The 11,239-nt window shown below is 44.9% G+C and overlaps 1 protein-coding gene across 13 annotated transcripts in view; it reads right to left on the bottom strand.

Annotated features, from left to right (window-relative positions):
* WDFY3 (WD repeat and FYVE domain containing 3) overlaps window positions 1–11,239 on the bottom strand; it is a 379,376-nt gene that overhangs the window by 61,377 nt on the left and 306,760 nt on the right. For all 13 annotated transcript variants that reach the window (XR_003096142.1, XM_025215013.1, XM_025215023.1 and 10 more), the window contains 3 exons: window positions 8,649–8,809; window positions 7,312–7,541; window positions 5,929–6,038 (listed from right to left, as the gene is read on the bottom strand). Coding sequence is in view for 12 of the 13 variants with exons in the window: in XM_025215013.1 (XP_025070798.1) it covers window positions 5,929–6,038; window positions 7,312–7,541; window positions 8,649–8,809 (501 nt within the window). In the remaining variant the exon portion in view is untranslated. The remainder of the gene's footprint in view (window positions 1–5,928; window positions 6,039–7,311; window positions 7,542–8,648; window positions 8,810–11,239) is intronic.

Here is an 11,239-nt window from a genome sequence, read left to right as displayed (position 1 = left end):
GGCGGGGGGTGTCCGCGGCTGCTGGAGGGTTTTGGGGGGCTTCTGGGGGGCTTCGGGGGAACAGGGGCGCAGCGAGCTTTCACCATAGTTGATCAGATCTTTTTAATCCCTATTGTCACTCTGGTGCTAGTAATCTTAATTTCTGAATCAACCTCCCAATTCACTTTAACTATGAAACTTAATTTGATACTTTTAAAACCTCTTCAGATTTGTTCCTGTATAAACCGGACACGCTCATCTTTTTTTAACCTGTGGCAGTATTCCTATTTTTACTTGTATGGCTGTGATGTTCTTCTAGAGAGAGACTCTACATGTTGTCTCTATTTTCTATCAATTAATGAAAACCCTTCAAGCTAGTGTATCAAAAGTTGAGTCATCAACCAGACTTTTCTTCTTGATTCTACATCTTATCATTAGTTTGCCTGATGGGGCACTCTGTGCCCTAAGGACATTCCAGGGTACACATGGTACAAGAAAGAATCGCTCAGACTTAAAGGTCTCACATTTTAAAACAATAATTTTGAAGTCAGGAATGTCAAACATGTGGCCTGTGGAGCTGCTTCATCTGGGCTACTAGCAGGCCAGGGAATTTGGGGTTGTGGCTAGGAAGGCGGGGGCCCGCCACAAATGGGGGGGGGGGCGCGCCCCTGCCATAAAATCTGCAGCTTAGTTGTCACATCAGTACCTTGCTGGTAGGGGGCTCAATTAGAGCTGTGCCAATATAGCCTTGCTCACCCTGTAGCTGTTTGGCCCATGGCTATTTGCCTCACCACCACTGCCACAGCAAGCAGTTGCTTAGCCCATGGTCGCTTGTCTTGCTGCTGCTTATTCCTTGGATCTATCCTGTGAGAAGCTCCGTGATCTAGGTCTGGCTTGGGAGCACAGTACGAGTTAGACACTGCTGCCTTAAGTGATCTGAACTCAAATGTACGTGGAAAGGATTTACCTTAGTGCAGGGGTGGGCAAAATACAGCCCGCAGTCCGAATCTGGCCCCCCAGGCCATTCACCGCGGGCCATATTTTGAATTAATATTTATCTGCCCCTGGCTGCCTGTCAAAGATGACAGGAGCCAGGGGCAGTAGGACCCAGGGGGAACTGGCATCAGAACTAAACAGCTGCAGCAGCAAGACTGGCCTGACCCCGCCCCCCCAGCCCCGCTCACCTCAAGCCCCGGCCAGAAGCCTCTGCCTAGCAGGGGCTTCTGGAGGCTTCTGGCCTGGGACTGCTCCTGCCTCCCTGCACCAAGGGAGATGCAGATAAGAAGTCGGGGGGAAGGGAGGCAGTGGAGGACTGTGGGCAATAGCCCCAGTCCTCAGGGCCAGCCAGGCCGGCTCCTGCAGTCCCAGCAGTGGCTGCATCTGGGAACCATGTGGTGCCAGTGGGCGTGGGGGGAGCAGCAAAACAGCTACGGCAGGCAGGGGAAAGGGGCAGTGAGCAGGCATGCAGAGAACAGTGACACCTGGGCGGGATCACAGGGCTCACTCCAGTGTACAGGGGCCTGTGCTCCTGCCGCCCTGCAATGGGCCCCACCAATGCTGGCCCCAGCGCACTGGTGTGTGCCGTGTGCTCCTGCCCAGGTGTCTCTGTGCTCTGAGTGCCTGCTCTCTGCCCCTTCCCCCTGCCTGCCGCAGCCATTTCGCTGCTCCCCCTATGCCCGCTGGAACCACGTCGTTCCCAGATGCAGCCACTGCTGGGACTGCAGGAGCCAGCCCTAAGGACTGGGGCGATTGCCCACAGTCCTCCACTGCCTTCCTCCCTCCCCCCGCCTCCTTATCTGCATCTCCCTTGGCCAAAATATTTTTTGAAATTAAATTAAATAATGTTGTAGTATATTTGAATTTTAGACTATAATTTGGTATTTGTGTGATACAGAGTTGACAAAACCCCTTGCTGAAATGAGTAATTCCAGGGGGCAATGGGAGGGACTTCTGGTGGCAAAGGTCAGGGGCTAGAGGGTGGGACTTCTGGTCCTAAGATGGTGACCAGGCGATGGGGCACCTGTCAAGGGGCAGGGCTACCCATGCGGTGCTCAATGGCTTGCCAAAAATCAGTAAGCGGCCCTTTGCCCGAAATAATTGTCTGCCCCTGGTTTAGTAGGTAGTAACTGGGCTGGAACAGGACAAATTAGAGCAGCAGTGGGCAATTATTCAGGCGGGAGGGCCACTTAGGAAGTTTTGGGGAGCTGTTGAGGTTTAGGTCACCTTCTCTCCACCCTCCAGCTCCCCCCCCACCTCAAGCAGCTCACCAAAACTCCCTAAAGTCACTGTGCTCCATGTCTGGACTGGGTGGCTAGGATTGAGACTGCAGGCCGGTGGGGAGCAGTACCTAGACAGGCAGGGTGAGCTGGGCCTGGGATTGCAGAGCAGTGACAGCATGGGGCCGGGGCAGAGCCAAAATCCACTCCCTCCACACCCCTGTGACAGGTGCTGGTTCTGTAGGCAGGGGCATGCAGGGAGCGGATCATGGCTCTGCCCTGGGCCCTGACCTTGTGCCATGTAACCCTGGGGTCTTCATGGAGACCAGCTGAGACCCATACAGGCAGGGCAGATGCTATGGGGCCCGTGGGCAGGGGGAGCTGCATCCAGGAGCAGGATGGGCTGGGTCTGAGATCTTGGTGACAACATGGGGCCAGGGCCAAAGACAGAGCCACCATATGCTCCCTGCATCCTCTTGCCTGTGGAACTGGTGCCCATAGCAGGGACATATGGGCAGCAGATCATGCCTCTGCCCTGGGCCCCAGTCCTGTGCTATCATTGCCCCATGATCCCACCCCCACCCTCCCACCTGCAGCCCCATCCCATCCCATCCCATCCCCCAACTGTGCACCCTGCCTGTGTGGGTCCCACTCCTGGCAGTGGGTGCAAGGTGGACAGGCTGGGGCACCCAGGCAGGAGGGTTGAGTCCAGCAGCAGTGGCAGCCAGAAGGAGCGCCCCCATCACCAAGGCTACAGGGAAGCGAGTCAAGCCACCATGCTTCCCCAACCCCGTTGCTTACCTGGGAGCTGCAGGACTGGCTGCATGAGTCGGCTGCCCCCTGACCTGGGCTGGGCGGGGCTGAGAGACCTGCCAAAGGCTGAACAAGATCCCTTAGTGGACCAAATCTGACCCACAGGCTATATTCTACCCATCCCTGGATTAGAGGGATGGGAGGGATGGGCAGAAATTGCCAAGCTTCTGTGGAGAGGAAATGAGGAGGTGGGAGATGGGGAGCTAGGCAGAGAGAGAGAAAGGGGAAAGAGGAACAAGAACCTGTGCCCAACACAGCATAGAATAGAATGTAAGACTGCCAAGTCTCAATAGTTTTCTACTATCGGGAAACAATAGTGGCAAATGGCAACCCACTAGCAGAGGGTTTCCATTGCCCTCTAATCCTGTCCCACATAGTGAATGGCTACTTAGTTACTTATCAGTTTCTCTAACAGCTTAAACATCAAGAGGTCTGTGCTACTTCTCAGGGTTCCAATCTTGCTGACAAACCACATGGATGTTATTATGATGCAAGCCAAAAAATAGCTGTGATAGATTTTGTTTTTTAAACTTAGGACAAAAAAAAAAAAAAATCACATCCTCTAAACCAGTGTTTCCCAACCGGTATGCTGCGGCATTTTGGGCTGGAACCATGTCCGCTGCCTGGTGCTGCCATGGCTCTAGCCAGTGATTCAAATGCCACGCCACCCGCTTCCTGCCACTCACTATCCCCCCTCCCCCCACTCCATGACGTTCAGTCACTCACTTCCCCGCCGCCACACCATCGCTTGGCCAGTGTGCCATGGGATGGGGGAGGCCATGTAAGTGTGCCATGGGGTGAAAAGGGTTGGGAAATGCTGCTCTAAACATAAATGTTGTTAAATTAAACACTCAGAAAGGTTAGAAATGCTAAAAATAAAACTGCATCTGTAACTTTAGTTTCCCCCCCTGCCTCATACACAGTTTGATGAGTCTTTAATTACATGACAATGTTCCAGATGGGAAATGCTGCCTTAATGAGTAGCTGTACATAGTTTTATTTTTCCCCTCCCTGCTCATAAATACAGCCCTGTGCATTACTGACCAAATGCTGGTTACACCCTACTCAGAAAACAATGTTACTATTTTATTAAGGGCTTTCCTATGACGTGAAACATCTGAGTAGTTTGCAAACACTATTTTATCTTCATAACACTCCTGTAAAGTGAGGGGGTGATATCATTTCCCTTTAAAAGATGGGAAGCTAAGTGAAAGAACAATTAAGGTTGAGTCCACTAACTTTGGGCATGCAATTTGAAATGCCTTGGATCTTGCTTCTCAGAGTACCCAAAATTCTATAACACTACACAAATCCAAAGCACACATCCCATTAATTTTCGTTGTAGCTTTGAATATTCAACTGCTCTACAAAATGCACAGCACACAAATTAGTGATCACTCATGAAATGGCTGGCTTAAGTAACTTGCCTACCATTATGTAGGAACTCAAAGATAAGCCTTCAATCCAGTTCTCCAAAGTTGTAACCCGGGGTCAGCAACTTGCAGGCCAGATCCAGCCTGAGTAGCTACTGGATCCAGCCTGTGGAGCTAGGTTTTGGTGGCATTGGACAGGAAGGACGTTGTCTGTGCTGCGCTGCACTGCACCGCACCACACTGAGGCTGGGGCAGCTGGGTAGCAGGGAGCTTTCTGTGCCATGGCATAGATGGGTGGTGAGAGAAGCAGCAGTGGCAGCCCAGTCCTAGTACTGGTTTACCTATAATCTGCGCTGGGTCATTCTGGCCTGCCATTGCAAAACATTCCCCAGGAGCTGGTCTTAACCATAAAAATATCCTCTTTACCTCTAACAATCCCTCTGCCTCATTCAGTCCATCCCTTTCAACTTCTCTAACAAACAAGGCAGTGCTGTACAGACAGCAGTCTACTTTACGATGCAATTGTGATTGATTAGCTGGTCTATTATTTGCACTGAAAGAGGAGGGGTCCCACGTAACATAAAACATATTATGTGACTCTGTAACTAAAGGATAGAATATCTATGTGCAGCCAACCTTGATTTTAACCTACTGTATGCATGTATCGTCTTTAGGAATGCTCATCGCCTTGACTCATTTTCCATAAGGGTTGTTTCTAAGACATGGATGACAGGAGATCACTGATGAGGAATAGGCATCCCTAACCAAGAATGGGTTGGCGCATCTCTCTCCAGGCTCAGCGTTTACTAGGCAAGTCAAGTTTACTTATTGTCCTACAACAATTAATTTGTATCTTCTTGTCTTCCCATTTCAACTCTTCATGTATTGTTAGAGGAACCTTTGAGCTAATGCTCATCTGTGATAGTTTCAGTTTCCCCTTGTGGACCAAGTTAGCAGGTTGTTTCCATTGAGTGACTGACAACTGCTGTTTCACTGAATCTTATGACTAATTCTTATTAATTTTTACCTCTGCTTTTCAAAATCTTGTTGACATACAAGTATGGTCTGCACTCAGAATTACATATTTACATAGATTATATCAACAATAGCCACAACATACTACTGTTATTTTAATGTTTTTTATATCTCTGTTTATACTTTGCAACTCCGATTCAGTTATTCTATTAAACGCAAATCTATCCTAACTTCTGACTGACTGCAGACTAAGGCTAACCACCTCTATAACCAGAAAAAGATTGAAAATGTCTCAGAACTGAGATTAACTAGTAATAGATGGGATAAATTAGTAAATGGGTAAATTGGTAAAATTACCCTGGTTGCTTCTTCAATATTTTTGTGCAGTGTTTTGCATTTTTAATAATGCCTACCAGTTCAACTATTCAAATATTTTCTTACCCAATCCCCCAAAAAAGAAAAAGGGAAAAAAGATTGGTGATAGAGAGGGAAGAGAAAGGAAGGAGAATAACAACATTCTGGAAATGAGGTTTATTAACAGAAATCTGAGCAGTGATCATCTTTTTTATTACCTTCACTAACATCCTGACTGTAGACTCCATCTGGTTCTATGTCAGAAGGGATCATAATGTGCCAAGTTGTCATCCTGGCTTCTGCTTCCAGTCCAAACCCATCCACATTGCTACAAATATACAGTGAATTTAGAACAAAAAGGAGACGACAGGATTTAAATCAGAGGGGGCAAATCTTGCTGTGACATCATATGGGATTCAGGTATACTACTGTGTGATCAGAACTATACTTCTGATCCCTCCAAAATTGTGATATACAGCCTTAATCTCTACAGCAATTCTGTGATGGGGCTAGACTGTTCACTCAAGAAAGGGAGGGGGATGGCACTTGTACAACATCGTAAATGGAAAAGCAGTAGACTGCTTCTCACTTCCCTGCTTCACTGGAACCCAAATATATAAACTAGGAAATTCTCTAAAGAAAATGAAAATCCAGGAAATTCAAGTTGGTGCTTTTCACCTTCACAATAGTATATTATTTTGTCAAGCAGTTCCACATCTCTGAAATATCTTATTTAGGGTTGCTTCCGGCATAAAGAGAATGGATTGATAATGCTGTCTGTTCTGGATGGCCGATTTAAGCCCAATTGTATTTAATCAATGTTATAAGCCCAAGTGTGAAAAATGATGCACAATAAATGATTCAATAAAAACAATAAATAAACAAATAAATAACGGTAACCCTTCTTTCCATTTTAAAAAAAACATTATTTCGATAATCAATTACATATGAAAATGATCGCATTGTCATTGCTTTCTGATATGTGATGGCACTATCCTGAAGGCAGTTTACAGTGGGTGCATATACATGTGGTGACGGTGACATAGCCTCCACGGGCAAAAACTGTGATGCTGCAGCTATGCCACTGTAGTAACACACTCCCTCAGTATCACATCACTACGGCGACATAACAGATAAAAATAACTGTGCACTGCATGCATGGTGCAGTACGGGGTGTTACTGTGCTGTCATTTAGTACTTCCAAAGGGAAGTAGTAATGATGGTGCAGTAACAACGGCACCATTGAGGCACATGTAGACATGTCCACTGTTATGGTTTAATGAAGCACCTGGTGAACAAGACACACGTATGCCAATATTTTTAAATAGCTGTGTAAAAGGAGATGAGAATATACTCCTCAGACTATGAAATTCAATTCATGAAGAACTGTTTTCAATTGGTTTACAATTCATTGACATCAGAAGTTATGAATAAATATCCATAATTTGCCAACTATTATTCAAAATGGTCCAAGTCCAAGCCGAATAAGGGAGAAAAAGGGAAGTGTTCTAACAATTAATTTTAAGGCAAAATATTTCACAAGACTGAAATTTTACTCTGAATATTTCACAAGAGCACAAATTCTACTCTGCAGCACTTACCTTCCTACATGCAGATTAATCAAGCAATGGGCTAGACAGCTGATAAACTCCTGATCATGGTTCCCAGGCCCCAGAATTAAGTTTCTGTTTACTGTAAAGACCCTTAGAGAATCGAGGAGAGCAACTTGCTGAGGGACAGTTTTGTGTGCCCTGGAGAACTGATACAAGATGGTCCTATTCAGGCAGTGATAAATAGCATCCAACGATAACCCCTGAGATCTTCTTTTTGACTGATGGAAAGTACAAAACACAATCAATAAAATGGCAGACAAAATCCCCATACAAACTGACCCACACTGATTTTTCAATAACCTTTACCTTAATAAAATACTCTTGGTACTGATTAACAACCCTCACCTGTCCCAATATATATTAATGCTTCTTTACCCTTTACACTGAGAATGGAAATTACATACACACCACTGAATTGATAAACCTTTTTGTTTGTTTGTTTGTTTTTTACTGTACCTGGTATAAATACCCATCTTTTATTGAAATGCTCTTCTCTAATTTCTAATAGCAAAGCTCCTCAATGAACCTGGTGTGGGGGAGCGTGGAAGAACAGGAACCTTTAACTTCCTACAGAAACCTTCCCCAAAAGGGAAGGTTGTAAGCATTGTACTTAACTGCTCCACACTAGAAAACTGATCTGGGACATGTAAACACCACCAAGCCAGGTTTCCCTGAAGAAAAAGAGCTAATTAAGTAAAACTGTCAAGAGAATTGTAAGTTAAGCACTCTGTACTCAAACCAGAAAGTCCTGTGTCCATGCAATAAGACTTTGAAAGACTGAACCTTAAGGGTGCCAATACAGGAGCCCAGAAGCTACTCCGACACACTGTAATTACAGCGTATCGGATCAGACTCGATCCATTTTGCTGGACTGTGGCAATTACTGCGCTCTAGTAAGCCTCTGTGTCTTGTGAATCAGCGTCCCCATGCTTCAAAATGGCAGTGGAAGTACTTTAACTAAAGTTCATTTGTTGAGCTTTAGATAAAGCACCCCACCATCATTTTCAAGTGCAGGGACACTGATACATGAGACGCTCCTGGCACTTCAATTGGAGCGGCTCTTGGAGCTGGTCTAATGCCCCCACCCCATCCCCATGACATGTAAAAATGCCCTAGGATGCTGCAGTTCCTTCAGTTATGACTACATGGTTTGCCATGTCCATACTTGGAATCCCTAATAGATGACAAAATGAAAACCGCCTTAGGCAAGTGAAAATTTATTTGGATGGTTACAAGGCATAAAAAATGCCCATTTTCTGCTTTGGTGCCTTTTACAATCTTTTAAAAATATCATGCCTAGATAGGGTAATAAAAACAGCTGTTACCTGTGCAATTAGCTGGATTATGAAGTCTACAAGAAGCTTGGATTCTTTGTTGAACATGCCCTGCCAGAGCTTATCTACCACACGTTGTGTAAAATAAAACACATTGTTCACCAACACATGGTAATTTCCCCCAGTTGTAATAGGCAGAGATGCATCTTCACCTAAGTTAGAAAAGTAAAACAGAAAACATCTTGATTCAAGCAACAAAACCACACATCTCTCACCCTCCAACACGTTCAGCACATCCAAAAGCTTTCTGAAGATAAATTTCTCTACTTTCCACAATATGGAGAAAACCCTATATTCATTTAAATAAAATTATCAGTCAAACAAAAAGAGCTAAATTTTGTCTACAAGATATTGTCACAATTCATCTGAGGCAAATTAATAAGTGACATTTCTAATGGGCAGTGAAAACATGTTTATCTATGTGCAAGGAAGGAAGAAGAAAACCCAAATCCTAAATATGTATATTAAAAGATGACTTAGTATTTGCTGGACAACAGGGAAAGCAAGACTATTTTCATAAACATTTCATAAACAGAGGTTTTACATGTTCCCTATGTTTCCTTCCCAAACCGAGATATCCCCAAAAGGAAAGGACGAAGTCAGGCAAATACAATTTCATCTCCTCAAACTTGAGTTCACAGATTAATATTACTACTGCAACTCATCTAAGAGGTGAAAGAGAATCTGTATGGACAATTGGTCTTTCCTTTGCTTATCTTTGTTTAGCACATACCAACAAGGTCTATCCAGACCCATTCAATATTGAATCTTAAACCAGATGGAAAGAAATCAAGGAAATCTGAGGATCCCAGACAACAGGGAGCATTGTCTTGCCACAAACTCAACAAGTTTTTTGGGGTTTTTTTGTGGATAAGCTTTTACAGAGAGCCATTCTGAAACAGATGAGTCTATAAACCTATTCCTAGTAAAAGGCAATTCCTTTCCATCTATGACTGGACAATGCTAGTCTATTATCGCTTTCCTTTGGAGACCAACAATATCCATCAATAATGAATCTTGATATTTCTTTGTTGAGTTTCTCCCCCACACGCAAGATTTAGCCCTGGGGACCCATAGCGATTACTACTATTTTAAAAAATAAGTTAAATTTATGACAAGCTCATAACAGGGAAATATATCTCTATTTTATCCATTAAATACTGGGCTTTATTAATCTCCAGTGCTACTTTTTACGCATAAACTAGGATACTTTTGTGTATGTAAAAGGGTCAAAAGACAGATAAAATAGACAAAGAAGTAAAAAGGAAAAAAAAAAGAAAAAAGGAAGAGTCCTAAAATAAATGCTTGGACGTGTTTCTTCCTTGGCTACAGAATTCACCACCAACAAAAACCAATCTTAGCTGGAAGTACTTTTACCATCTGTTGACATAGTATCTGAGAAGGATTTTTAATTTGGAGATGAATAATAAATACATGTAAAGAGCTGGGAACTTTTGGCTGCTACTTCCTAAAAACAGTTGTACATTAGGGAAGTGAAAGGTTAAATGATTAATCATTTAACCAATATGCCAACTATTGTTTAGCTTGGGGCGGGCGCAGTCTGCCAGAGAAGGAAAGCCACGCAGTGCTCCAGAAGAAATGAGAAGGCGACAGGGCAGGCAGGACAGAGGGAGGGAGGGAGGAGCAAGGAGGAGTGGAGGAGGAGAGATGAGGGGGACTAGTACCCATAGCCCCCGGGGTGGGCAATTATATTAGCTGAAGGGCCATTTAATGAGTTTTGGGGGCCTGTCGAGGGCCACAGCCATCTTTATCTCTCTCTCCTCTCTGCCTCTTCTCTTTTCTCTCTCTCCCCTCTGTCACTGCCGTTCACTGCAGTGAAGGGTACGAGACCTTTAGAGGCCCGTCAGGCGGGTACTTGTGACGCTTGGAGTGGAATTAGGCACAGGACGCTTATCGGTTGCAAAGCAAGATTATTTACTCACGTCAAGGTGGTGAAAGACGGAGCTCAGATATACTTAGTTAGTTACAGCTTAGAGTTCGCTCGGTCCGTCTGCAGACATATATACGGGGGGGCGGGATCGGCAGGTTCAGGCTTATCGGTCGTGCGGGTCGAGGGTACGCCAGGGAGGTCGCGGCGGGAAGACGCTGACAACTGATCGAATTGTCAGATTTACTCCAAGGTGCGGACAGAGTTGTCTTCCCTTTGGCGGAAACGCAGCAGGGTTTTGTTTGTGTGATAGCCAATTGTTTTTTGCCACGTCATAAATTTAATTAGAAATGCCAATTATCTCTAGGGATTTGTAGCAGGGCTACCCCTTTTCGCCCTGACCAATCATAAATCATGGGCTAAGTTTCGTTTCTTTAGAAGTTTCATTTCTTGGTTGTGACGCAGCCATAAATCTCTTTTTGACATGCGCAGCAAAAAAACTGTTACTATCTTCTTGTTAGTTAACTCTTAGTTAACCTAGTGCAGACTAAAACTGGTTTTGATTAATATATTTCTTGCTTGTGGCATGGGCAGTACTTAATTGGGTTGTGACACCCTCCACCTCATCCTCCTTCCAGACCCCACCAGAGCTGTAGTTCGCCACAGTGGGCTGGTGGCAGTGTCAGCTGCCGGG

This window comes from Alligator sinensis, unplaced genomic scaffold (genome assembly GCF_000455745.1).
Source record: "Alligator sinensis unplaced genomic scaffold, ASM45574v1 scaffold1142_1, whole genome shotgun sequence".
NCBI classification, from domain to species: domain Eukaryota; kingdom Metazoa; phylum Chordata; order Crocodylia; family Alligatoridae; genus Alligator; species Alligator sinensis.
Note: the sequence above shows the minus strand (reverse complement) of the source record. Positions and strands in the feature narration are given on the sequence as shown.